The sequence below is a fragment of the Xiphophorus couchianus genome, chromosome 20 (genome assembly GCF_001444195.1).
Source record: "Xiphophorus couchianus chromosome 20, X_couchianus-1.0, whole genome shotgun sequence".
In the NCBI taxonomy this organism is placed as follows: Eukaryota; Metazoa; Chordata; class Actinopteri; order Cyprinodontiformes; family Poeciliidae; genus Xiphophorus; species Xiphophorus couchianus.
In genome coordinates, this window is record NC_040247.1 from 19,681,701 (window position 1) to 19,695,051 (window position 13,351).

At 37.6% G+C, this 13,351-nt stretch overlaps 2 protein-coding genes across 3 annotated transcripts; both read left to right on the forward strand.

The window, feature by feature from the left end:
* Positions 1-198: 198 nt before the first annotated feature.
* On the forward strand, positions 199-8,526 carry adipor1a (adiponectin receptor 1a). 2 transcript variants are annotated; one of them, XM_028004195.1, is made up of 8 exons: positions 199-302; positions 1,798-2,012; positions 2,096-2,209; positions 4,068-4,239; positions 4,324-4,510; positions 5,502-5,689; positions 5,922-6,115; positions 6,472-8,526. In XM_028004195.1, exons 2-8 carry the CDS (start codon positions 1,866-1,868, stop codon positions 6,598-6,600), a joined length of 1,131 nt encoding a protein of 376 aa, XP_027859996.1. In that variant the 5' UTR covers positions 199-302; positions 1,798-1,865; the 3' UTR covers positions 6,601-8,526. The 2 variants fall into 2 exon arrangements, with proteins under 2 accessions (XP_027859996.1, XP_027859997.1); XM_028004196.1 differs by lacking the exon at positions 199-302 and adding an exon at positions 328-472.
* A 1,175-nt stretch (positions 8,527-9,701) lies between these two features.
* On the forward strand, positions 9,702-11,969 carry rabif (RAB interacting factor). The gene is made up of 3 exons (XM_028004210.1): positions 9,702-9,893; positions 10,445-10,581; positions 11,496-11,969. Exons 2-3 carry the CDS (start codon positions 10,453-10,455, stop codon positions 11,742-11,744), a joined length of 378 nt encoding a protein of 125 aa, XP_027860011.1. The 5' UTR covers positions 9,702-9,893; positions 10,445-10,452; the 3' UTR covers positions 11,745-11,969.
* Positions 11,970-13,351: the final 1,382 nt, after the last annotated feature.

Consider the following 13,351-nt stretch of genomic DNA (forward strand, 5'->3'; position numbering starts at 1 on the left):
CCCAACAGAAGAAATGCAAAATATCGTTAATGTTGAACGGTTTTCGGATGTGATTCAGTTTTATCTTGTGTAATTTTATTGCGTCATTTCTCTCACAAAATAAACTAGCTGGACATCTTTCTAAATAAAACGTCCAATGATTTGGCCAGTGCCGTAAATAAACGACTTTGATTGTGGCTTTTATTTTGGAAGAACAGAACAGGATCTAGCTTTGCTGAGAGACCTCAACTTCCGGAAGTGGCTTTTGTTTCGCACAACCATAAATAATTTACCTTCCTGGTTATAGGAGTCTTCCTCGTCAGGTAACTTCGGGACATTTAATTAATATTTGTTGACAGTGTTAACCCCGCTGAGTGTTTAATTAAGCCTGTGGCCTGCTGCCGTTGTGTTTGGGTCGCTGTATTTCTGGCAGCAAGTGCGTTGAAAAAGAATCAATTTCCTGTTCGGCTGGTGGAGCTCGGTTAGCTAACAGGTAACGTTAGCAACCAGATATTTATCAGGTTGTTAAAAACTAGATGATTTATCCACCTAATCTGCTGTCAGCATATACTAACTCTGTATATTTTTATTATAAGCTACAAATCGTTCATTATTCCCACATTTGGTGGACTTCGTTTGTATTTTAGGGTTGTTTACATTTTGTTCTCCATGTTCCGTCAGACGCTTTGTGATGTTATTCAACATCCGTCGGGAAGCCGCTTGCCTCCAGTCCTAACACTAACTTTGTTGAAGGTTTAGTCCTAGCATCGCCTCAGAAATCATTATCATAAAATAATAATATAGAACCATCCTGTCAGGTTAAGTAGCCTTTGGAAAATAGTGAACAATAATCCACACTACACTGTAAAAACAACAAAAAAGGGTATTATTGCTAAGTAAAAATATAAAGCAAAGGGGAAAATTAGAAGCCAAGTTTCTCTTCTTGCTGATTGAAATCTCCTGTGATTTGAACATTTGGTGGGTTGGATCCGGTATTGATTAAAATCCTTTTGTTAGTTGATCTAGATCAGCTTGATTTAAAGAGAGTGCTGTATGAATCTGTGGTCTGACTTGGATTAGTTATCTTAAACTGTTTAACGCGCTTGACTGAACTTACATTTTTTCCATTATGTATGTACAATACCTGGTTAACTAATGAATCACAGAGTTTTGAAATCACAGTAAATACATATAAAAAACAGAAGGGAGGAGAAATGTGTATTTATTACAGCTGATTTCGTCCTTTTACAATTTGTTTTATGATGCTTGTGTGTCACGTTGAAAGGATTTTGTATGTGTGAAAATGCATGTAAGTTTTACTAACAATGAACTGAACAGGCTTTTCTTGACTGATATTGGTTTTCTTTAAAAACTGACCTTCCGACTCCCAATTTCTGATTTTTCTTTTTCTTCTTTGCACTATTATATGTAAAAAAAGGAAAAAAAAGTGCTGCAGGTTTTAAGATGGGGATAGCAGGCTTTAAATGCAGTAGAAAGTAGTGTTTACGTTAAATACAACACAATATTGTCATACAATTTAAGTCCCTGATGTTCTTTTAAAGTTTTTGCATTATGAAACAGAAAAAAAATGTCCTATGAACCGACTTTTATAGTTGACGATAATTCTCTGTCATAAAGCTCCTTAAATTAGACATTTTCACCAAGATGCAAATACTAACTTTCAAAGGTTAGGGTGCAGTTATATTTATCCTTTGGTATAAATGTAACTACGTACTTTGAACTAGTAGTATTTTTCTTTGATGTGTTAAAATAACAGGCCAGTGTAGCACATTAACCGCTGTCATTCTGGGTTTACAGGAGGAAGTTTCCTTGTCCCGACTGAAGCAGAAAACAGAACTCTGATCAGGTCATCAGGCAGTCTCCCTATGTCAGTCCGAAACGGGTCTGCCAGTGATGCAGACTGCCGGATCTCTGAGGACTGCAGCGTCCCAGATGTTGAGCTGATGGAGCTCGGGCCGCTGCTGAAGGAGGGAGGGGGGCGGCAGGGGCCATGTAAAGGCGTGCATCCAGAGGTAGGAATATTTTGGGGGTTTTTCCTTTGAGGACCAGAGAAAAGTTTACTTTCTGTGTCTCATGAACAATCGTCTGTTTGAAGGGAGCAGCGATGCTTGCTGATGAGGAAGAAGAGGATGATGAGGTGGGCGAGGTTTTGACTTTACCTCTTCAGGCTCATCATGCCATGGAGAAAATGGAGGAGTTTGTGCACAAGGTAACAAATTGATTCAAGTGGATAAATGGGATGTGTAGGTGGATTAAAGGCCAAAGGAAATGGCTGTAGAAGAATAATGTTGTTATCGATTAGGTTATTCAGATGTTTTTACCGCTCAGGGCTTTTTAGCATAAAAATTATATGTAGATATATATTGACTAATTCATATATACCTTTTTTTTTAAAAATCAGAAAATGTCATGTAGCCTGATATCAGTTTGCTTTAGCTTGTGAAGTTTGTGGCACATGTTGAAGTGAGCTGCTCACAATCTTAGTAAAATTAATGAATTATTGATGAGGCTTCAGACAAAAAGAAATTATACTCTTTCAAACATCGAAACATCTTTTTAGTCACAGACTAAGGTTTCCTTCATGGTTTAACATACCTGCCTTACGATGTAGTGGCACATAAAGAAATAATGCTCCATTGTTACTTCAGACCATGTTAGATGTTAGACATTTCAACATGCATGGCAAGCTGAGGATGAGTGTGACAGCCGCCCAAATTCAAAATAAGTAGTAATGTGTTTTTTGGGGCGGTTGGCTGGAATTAAGCTCCTCTCGTAAATTTGGCCTTTGTAAATCAAATTAGTTTCAGCCTGTTCCAGTTTCCCCCTCGTCGTCACTGGCCCTCCCTCTAAAGCTGCAGTCTGGGTGCCCTCAGGACGGCCTGGCCCCATTTTAAAACCGCTACATGTTCCCATGTTCATTTTGGTCGGCTCACCCACTAGTTGGCTTCACGTCAATGCTTTCACATCCTGTAGTGGAATCACTTTCTAATGCCATTTTACAGTAAATTGATGGTCTGGAGTTACAGTAAATGTTGCCTGCTCTCACTCTCAGATGAGATAAAGACTGCAAACTAGTTTATCTTCATTCTGTCAAACCTGCATGGCCATTGCAGCTGCTGGATCAAATTACCTCAGTTACTTGACAAGCACATAATTGTTGACCAGCTTTTTGTAAACTATTTTTGGTTTCAAGTGACTAAATACTGTAAGTCGTGACATTTCTTTGTCTGTTTACACGACGATGCTGATCAGAAAACATTATGAAATGATTTGTTTCATAAGAGAGGTTGAAATATTTTTCAGAGAAAGTTTAGAAAAGCTCTGTACATGTGATTTTTGTTTGTCCGTAAGTCAGGAAACTTTGCACATCTTTTGACACTGGATATGTGTGAATATAAACTGTGGAAAGAGAAACAAAAGGTAGCAAACAGCAATGTTGACGTCCTAATTTATGGCTAAAGTGGACGTTGAATTAAAAGAACTTTTTGCAGGAGGAAGGAATGGAGAGGACCACTCTGATCAAGATTAATACATGCTATCTAAAAACATATTTTACGTTTTTAGAGTTTTTAACTCAGTTAAACTCTGGAACTGAATTAAAACTTCTTCTATTTCAGAAAATGTTTGTAAAAATCCACAGAGCTTTAATAATTAAAATTTGCAGGATGTATTTTTAGGAACAATAAAAACACAGCAGCTAAAACTAATCATCAATTTAAATCTTTGAACGTAAATACAGTAAAACATCCCAACTTTACTAGTTAAAAGGATGTGATGAGAGTGTTGCTCTCTCTCGCTTTCTCTATTGAGATGCTGAAAGCTGAAATCTTTTTTTTTATTATTTTAATAAAGATTTTAACAATTTTTGCTGGATTCAACATGTTGAAAGACTGTAAAACATTGTGACATTCATAAAAATAAACATCTGGTCCAGGTTTCTGGTTTGGAAAAGATTAAGGGGAAAAATAAACTGACCCAGAAAAACGGCCAGATTCCTGCAGAGGAAGCCTGTCTTCACATGTGGTCTAGTCCTTTATGCTCAGGTAAACATTCTTGCTGCGCTGCAGGTGTGGGAAGGTCGCTGGAGGGTCATTCCTTTTCATGTCCTGCCCGACTGGCTGAAGGACAACGATTACCTGCTGCACGGACATCGACCTCCGATGCCTTCGTTCAGGGCCTGTTTCGGAAGTATCTTCAGAATTCACACTGAGACGGGAAACATCTGGACTCATCTGTTAGGTGAGCATGAAAACTCATACACAGTTTCTCATGTTTTTGATGCTGAACTTTATGAAGATCCTAAAGATTTCTTTCCTTCCTCAGGGTGGATCTTATTCGTTTGTCTGGGCACTTTAACCATGTTGCGCCCCAACATGTATTTTATGGCACCTCTGCAGGAGAAGGTTGTGTTTGGGATGTTCTTCCTGGGAGCAGTCCTGTGCCTCAGCTTCTCCTGGCTTTTTCATACTGTCTACTGCCACTCGGAAAAAGTCTCTCGCACATTCTCCAAGTAAGGATGTAGAACAAACTAACACAAAGGCCAGAAAATAATAAATAAAATTGCACACAGATAGACTGTTTACAGGCATTGCTCTGTAATTTACTTAGTAGCATCAAGAATAAATTTTTATAAGATAAAAGATGGAAAACTATACACATTATAATTATGCATGACTTTGTGTTGGTCAAACAATCCCAATAAGGTTATATGAAAAAATTTGAAATTTTCTTTGACTTCTCTGTACTTGTTGGGGGGAGAAAAGAAAAACTACATTTTCCATTAAATTTACATCAGATTACGTAAATGGTACATTTTTATGTATAAGATCATTTGAAAAACGCCGGCAGGTTAAGAAGGTTTACCTTAATAAAACTCTGTCCTCTAATAGAAACATGGCTGCATTGCTTAAGTTTTCTAACGGTGCATCTCAAACATTCAAAACGTTCCTGCAAATTCACTGCATCACATCTGGAGAAAGCCAAACACAGCGTATCAGAACAAATACCTCACACCAACTGTGATGCACAGCGGTGCTTAAATGTGAGGCCATCTGTCTGCATGCTCCAGCTAGACCCAAAGTGAGTCACGCAACAAGACGCTGATCACGAGCAGAGTATCAAGTCTGAAACCAAATAAAATGACTGAAAAGCTGTGGCGGAACCTTTACAGAGTTTGGCGTAAGTGAATATCTGCAAACCACAGCGGAGATGTTTGATTTATTAACATAAAAATGGCAGCATCTCACATTTACAGTCGATCTGCTCTTTTTAGTGAATTATTAAGTGTGGATTACAGCAAATCTCCTGCAGACCAGCTGTTCAAAACTGCCCCTCCTTGTTCTTCTTTTCTGCCTGCTTTGTGTTGGTTAGAAAAATCTAAGTTGCACATGCTTGGTCCAGACAGAGTTATCCGTTTTGTTTGATAAACTGAGATGTGAGAAAGTGTTTAGAGTCTTGTTTGGAGACGTTGCGATCATCACTGTCTCACCTTCTCTCCCCAGGCTCGACTACTCGGGCATCGCCCTCCTGATCATGGGCTCCTTCGTGCCCTGGTTGTACTACTCCTTCTATTGTTCCCCTCAGCCTCGACTTATCTACCTCACCATCGTTTGTGTTCTTGGCATCGCTGCCATCATAGTGGCCCAGTGGGACAGATTCGCTACCCCTCGTCACAGGCCAACAAGAGCAGGTGAGGATAATGTCTTTTTCAACACGCTGTTGTGTCTTGAGGCTTTTTGCTTGGGCTTCATTCTAGTTTTATTGCACACATGCTTTTATTTTGGCTTCATTTTTTCACAAGTGGAATTTTGTGCTTGCAAAGGTTGCAGGGGGAATAATAGGAAACGTTGTCAAAGATGGCTGATTCTTTTTTTTCTTTAATGTCTGAAATTATTTAGCACACGTTCCTTTGTTTTGCTCAGGCGTGTTCATGGGTCTTGGACTTAGTGGCATTGTCCCCACCATGCACTTCACCATCGAGGAAGGATTCGTAAAGGCCACCACAGTCGGACAGATGGGTTGGTTTTATCTGATGGGCGCCATGTACATCACTGGTGCCGGTCTGTATGCGGCCAGAATCCCAGAACGTTTTTTCCCCGGAAAGTGTGACATCTGGGTAAGTGTCAAATTGTAGACATTTGTCAAATGTTCACATAGGAACATGTGCTGCTGATACAGAGCTAGGGTTTAAGCAAAGTTATCCAGGTAACATTTAAAGACAGCACTTAGTTTTTACCTGAATGAATTTGCTTTCTTGGTTTATATTTGTAGTTTCAATTATACTTTGCTGAATAAAAAGTAGATCAAATGCTACTTTTTATTTGATCTCATTGTGTGTATGTGTAGTTTTAATATTGAAAAAGACAAGTAATCATTAAAAATTACACAGAAAAGTGGAGATGCACTGAGATTTTCTGATGATTCCCAGCATTTCTAACCAATTTTTTTTTTCTCACGTCTTTCTTTTTTTAGTTTCATTCTCATCAGATTTTTCATGTCCTGGTCGTGGCGGCAGCGTTTATTCATTTCTACGGCGTCTCCAACCTGCAGGAGTTTCGCTACGGCCTCGAAGGAGGATGCACAGATGACTCTCTACTCTGAAAGGCCCAACTGTGACTTACTTTTCTTTACAGCTACACCCACACAAACACACACCCATACACGCAAAATGCTGCTGGACATCAGTATAGTCTCTTCTTGCTCCTTCTGTACTTCTGGGTTGCTTACTTTGGGTTTTAGTGGTCTTTCTGCTTTGGCTTTTTTGCTCCAGTAAAGTAGCACTTACTAGCCAACGTACTATGGAGGGATCAGACATTGCTTATTACTATGATAACTGTCAGATAAGTGTTACAGATAGTGTTTTCAACTAGGATTAAAGTGGGATTTTAACCAAATCTGATAACCTCTTCATAGGTTCTCTCTGTTACCCTGAACCTCTTCATGGTCTGTTACAGTTGCACAAAAGGGTTCGGAGAGTAATATTATTTATGCTAAAGGAGAAGGCCTGGACTTCAAGTCATCTCCCCTCATATGCAGGTTAGGATGGTTGGAGGGTTTACAGCGGCGTGGAGGCTGGAGAGAACAGACACGACTGCGTAAGGAGTGGGAAACTGTCTGAATGTCACCGGATGTTTGTTTTCAATACTGATATTGATTACCTATGTTTGGCTTCTCAGCAATAAAGGAAAAGCAAAACAGTGAAATTTCTAAAACCCCATTCAGTAGAAAACTCCAGTGTTTTTATAATGTTTTAAGGCGAATTTGAAACAGCTCTCCAGGCACTCCAGATGAGAAGAGTCTCTAATGTCCGAGCAGAATAATTTAACGTGTACAACCTTTATTGAGGAATCAGGTGAATTCATAGTTTCTGATAACATCTTTGGATGTTTTGCCTCCTTTTGGCAAACAACCAAAATGGATTACTTACAAACCGTTCAATGCAACAGAGAAGCTAATTGTAATTATTTGTAGCTGCTGTGCAAAAATAAACCTAATTCAGGTTACATTGGGACAAAGTCTTCATCCCATCGCAGATCAATTAGGAATAACGCTTCAATTATAAACTCTTAGTTGGTAGTTCTTGAGCTGCGACCAATGTACGGATCTGAATCGGCGATCAAACTCCATCTTAGTCAACTGGAGGTTTTTCTTTACTGCTTGATTTCAGATGTAAAGAGGTGTAAACATTTAGCGCACCTTACGTACGTTAGAGGATTAAATTCAAGACTGTAAATCATTAAATGAGGTTTAAAAATGTGTTCTGGATGATTGGTAGAAACTTTTGAGTATTCCTGTGCCTTACGCCAACGGAAATGTTTTTAAATAAAACGGCCTATCTTAACGGTCAAAGGATCATCCAGGATTTAGGGTTTTTATTTTCTTTCTCCTTTTCCTCACCATGTATACAATCAAATCATTATTAAAGTTGCAATTCCATTGATAGGTTGTACACAATGCTGTTAAAGACTCTTTTTTTCTAGATGATCTTATTCAAGCTTTATTACAAAGACTAAACATGAGTATCCCTGACTTTGTGTAATGTTCTGTGTAGAAGGTGATAAAAATCATACATTTCTTTGAAATGTAAATCTAAATATTTATTAATGGTAATATTGGAAAATTATTGTAATAAATTCTTTTCCATATGTAAGAGGATGTCGTTTTATTTTCCCACTGTACATTTTAAAACACACAAGTAGCCAGTAACACCTGCATACAAAAGTATTTGTAACTCTTTACTAACTCCTCACATTAAAGTGGATATTTTGAGTGGATATTTTTGCTTGTACCATCAGGAGAAACCATTTTCTATAGATTCTCAGTGTAAGTCCAGACTTCTGTAACATTGTACCTCTGTCTGCATGTCTGTTGGGTTTTTCCCCTGCTTGAAGTTGTACCTCTGTCTGAGTCTTAGGTCTTTTGAAGCCTCTAGCAGGTTTTCATCCCTACACCCTGGTATTTAGCGCCATCAATCTTTCCATCAACTTTTTTGTGCCTCAGGGAAAAAAAACAAAAAAAACATCTCTACAACATGATTCAGACATTTGGACATTTTTTGCTATCTGTTACATCTTGCTCACTGTCTGTGTTGATAAATATGGGCCCAGCATTGGGGCCACTTACATACTAATGTATGTAAGGGGGTTATAAACTCCTGTTTATAACCCAGGAAAATAGGAGTTTAGATTACATAGCTGCCAAGAAACTGATCAACGCAACGTGTATTAAAAATACATTTGAACAATTGTGCCACCTGTAATTTTTGATAGAAATTATATCTTTTTTAATAAGCAGAGATGGCAGGCAAAGAACACCACACAATATAATTTTCTTTCTTTTTTCTTTTTAGCATTTTTACTGTGTTATACACACTTTGAAAACATGGAATTTCTTAGTGGTTCACAAGTTTGAATGTGGGAAAAGAAATTAAAATAGTGGAAACAATAAAAAATTTAGAGCTAAGCAGTGTTTTTCTCTGCTTTACCTTTTTTATTTTATTTTAAAAATCTAAAAATAAACATATCCTTAACAGGCAGGATGTCATTTTCATTTGAACGTATTTTACTAAAGATAAAACCAACAACAAACTAAATAAATTTGAAATGCATACTTTATTTCATTAAATTTTATTTTGTAACACGATATTAACATATTAAGGACATAAATATAAAGATGTGAAACAATTCTTCCCAAAAACAAAGGCAAACATGGTTAACAATGACAACACGTGTTATCATTTGGGTTTCAAAATCACTAAAACTAATGTTATTTACTTAGTTTAATAAATAACTTAATAACCATTATTTTTTAAATGGTTATTAACTTCTGGGTGTTAAAAGTTTCGTAAAAAAATAAAATAAAATACATAACGTAAAATGTGGAATAAATTCAGGAAATTTGAGAATGAAATCTGTTCTTTTTTTTTTAATCCAAGATGTAATTAACCTCACTAACATTAGAAAGACAGTTCATATAAATAACTTAGAATGAATAAGTTATTTATAGGAGAAAATTCAGATTAATTTCTCAAAAAATAACAAAACAAAAAAAACCACTGTTTCCCTTTTTGTTCTTCCGGGCCTGAAATCAGGAATATTAGTATTTTATTTCACAAATATAATTACTTTATTTGAACACATTAAGATTACATAGAAACGCTTTCAACCAGCCCTTTGTTGAAAGTTGTTTGCCAACCGCCGTAAAAAAGAAGAAGAAGAACCCTTTGTTGATGTGGTTAACATGTCAGTGGATGCGGTACCTTCTCGCTGGTGGTTGTTTCGCTTCGGACGCATTTAAGGGTTGCACCGTAACATCAGCTAGCATTCCAATGACTAATTTGACTGTCTTAGCCGATTGTTTTTCTGAATAGTTACTGTCTCAACGTCATAACTCAGGTACGTCTCAAATTGTTCGATGTAAATCCGCATGAATGATGTTCAAAGCGTGCCGTTGAGTCATTTCTTCATTTGGTGTAATGCAGTGTTTTTTATACATATTTTAGCGATAATTTGAGAGGCGGCTCATCCTGACTTCCTCATTTATTTGAGATTATAGTTTTGCAGCCTGATAAATGTTTATAAAACACTGAGCGTTTTTACTTATACTTCCGCTCTCCACAGCCCTAGTTCCGGGGTCCACTCGCCCTGTGAGCTCAGGGTTTGTTCCATTTAAATGTTAGGGCTTTAATGAATCAGCCGTATAATGCTGAGTGACACTTTGAGGCTCAAGGCTCACTGTCCTACATGTTTTAGATGTTTCCCTGCTTTAATGTGCCTGATTTAACAAACGCCGGTTAATCAGTCATCAATTGAAATCAGCTGGACTGAAGCAAGAAAATACCTTAAAACATGCAGGGCAGTGAGCCTTGAGGACCAGGGTTGGGAAACACTGAATGTGATTCCCCGATTGAAGAGCCGCTGTAGTAAACATCCTGACTGCTCATTAGGATTCAACATGGACAAAGAAGGCACTGAGAGATCCGACCTGGTGTCTGAGGACGGGAAGAACATCAAATCTGTCCTGTGTCAGCGGTGCGGGTCCAAGGTGTTGTGTCCTGGGATGGCTGTGTTTGCTGAAATCGAGGTGTGTTTCCCGATGCAAAAAATTAACTAATGTAAAAAATAAAAATTTCAAAACCGGATGCAATACTAGGGACTTTTCAGAAACCAGCAGCCACAGTGCAAAGTTTTTCTTTCCATATTCCAAGCTGTAATGTGGACAAGTAGGGGGATAAGTGTGTGTGATGCCTTAAAAGCATCTCCAGCAGGTTTACAGCATCTAATTTCATAGAAACACATACACAATTTCACATAATAGAAGCAACACAATAGTGAAGCCCTTTGACCTTCATCTACATATTCTGAAAGTAAACTGAATCCTAATAGGGTTGGGGAAAAGTGTACATTTACCTTTGTAGTGCTTAGAATAATCCTGGAACCAAATAAAAATAGAGGTACCATTCCCTCTTCACTGTCTGAAGTTAAATTAGACCAAACTTCTCTTCTCAAATGTGTTAGTTGACCTCTGATAGGTCTCCAAAGTCATAGCATTATTATTTAAAGAGATGGTAGTCATTTTGTATGTGAACATTTGATTTTAAAGACAAAACAAATCTTACATATTTTCCCATTTGCTTTTAGCAAATATAAATAATTTTTGTTTAAGTGAATTAAAACTTTTTTTTTTTTTAATTGGAGCCTCTCATTAGTAATAGGTCTGGAGAATTTAAAGTTATTCAGAGTGGAAATGTTAAATGTCACTTCAGTGTGAGAGATCTACTGAGGTGTGGAGTTGGACCTTTGTAGAGAAGGATCAAGACTTTTACCAGTTTCTGAAGCAAGAGCAATCCTTGTGCAACCCATAGCAGGAAGAACAACACAAAGTGTCGTCCAGCTTTATCCCGTTCTGATTAGATATAAATAAATACTCCACAAACCTTGTTGTGCTCTTAAGCCATTTTTTTTCTTCTCACCTGTTTTCTCTCCTCCTCACATCAGCTGTTCCTGCCCTCCATGCGGAAAAAGAGCAGCCTCAGCAACACCGAGGGCTCAGTCGACGGTGACACTCTAACGGCTCACTGGTTGGTGGACGACATGTTCAGCTTTGAGAACGTGGGCTTCACAAAAGACGTGGGAAAGATCAAGTATCTGATCTGTGCAGATTGTGAGATCGGACCAATTGGATGGCACTGTTTGGATGACAAGAAAAAATTTTACATCGCTTTGGACAGAGTGAATCATGAATAATGTTGGTGCAGATGTGAGCCTAATGGACTTCAGGAAGGTTTTGGCCTGCTTTGCATTCTTTTATGGATTTCCCCCCCCCATAAATTGACCCTGAATCAATCCATCATTGACACGTGTAAAGAAACGGCTATGTGTAAACGGTTTGTAATAAGAAGATTGTGCCACATTCATTCTTAACATTCTCATAAGAATCACCAATATTATAATAAAAGTATTGAAAGTTGATTCAGATTTTCTTTCATGCACCTTATAATAAGAAGTTACAGTGTATTCTGCAGACTGTTTTATAAAAAATATTTTCATTCTTCAAACTCTCTATTTTTTTTATTTTTTCTAATACTTGAAAACCACCTTTAAAATCCTTAGTTTTTCAGACAATAGTGGATCACACAAATTACTAACATTTTTTGTACTGTTGTAACCATTAAAAAATCTCTTCAGTTCAACCTTATAAGTGGAGACACATTGTTGATGTTACAATTATAGAATAACTTGCAATTAAGTATTGGCAAAGATCAATGTAATTTTCACAGGAGGTGGAGTGTTGTTGGCAGCTGCTGAAAGTTACTTTTAATGAAACTTGGTTACTTTCCAAATCATGTAGTCCATAATCTTAAGTTACTTTTTCAAGGAGTTTTCAGTAATCTGAATAAAGCTACTTTTTCAAAGTAACTATGCCATCACCGATGGGCACTTTCCACTATTTGCTACAGTACCTTTCTACTCTGCTCATGTTCTTCCATTACATGCTGTATCCTTCATTACATTAGAAGTATTTTCTTGGTGTCTTTGTTGTGACCTCTTTGTATTTATGACGCTGCATTGATTATACAGGCACTGCTAAAAAAAAAAAAGATATCCTTGAAAAGTTTATGACTGCTTTTTATGACAAACGGTTGGATAAAATTTGATTTATAGCATGCAACACACTTTAACAAAGATCTTATTAAGTATTAAGTATTAAATCAGGCCAGTGGAAATCATGTGATACAGTAGCTATTTAAGAGTAGAGTTCAATCCAAACACAGCATTCATCTGTTCTTCAGCTTAACCAACCTGGTTAATCTCTTAGCATATCTTCGGTGGATTTCCTTTAAAAACCCCAGCGTGCCATTTCAGGATGCTGTTCCGCTCTACGACACTAGATGTCCTAATTTCACGGCTTGACAAGCTTCCTGACTGCAGCATCATGTGGTCTATTGTTAGTTTTAGTAACCAGAGGTGCGGCACACATTAACTGACTTCTTAACCTCAAAACAGCGGTTCACAACTTGGTGTAACAAACACCACTGATGTAGTAACGTTTCCAAGTATCAACAGAGCTTGAGTCAAACTGCTGCAGTTCATTTGCACCAAAAAGGAAGACAAAAGTGAAGAACATAATCTAAAGACCAGAAAACAACTATTATTATTGTGGTTAAAACAGATGCAATGAAATCGTTGTGTTTTTTGTGTCATTTATTTTTTAATTGTTGGAGGTGAGAGGTAACCAACCTTCTGCTCTGCTGCCAGAGGGTTGGTTGTCCAGTGTGTCTCTGTTGTCCTGTGATGGACTGGTGATCTGTCCAGGGTGTTCCCTGCTTATTGCCAAAGTGACAGCTGGAGAC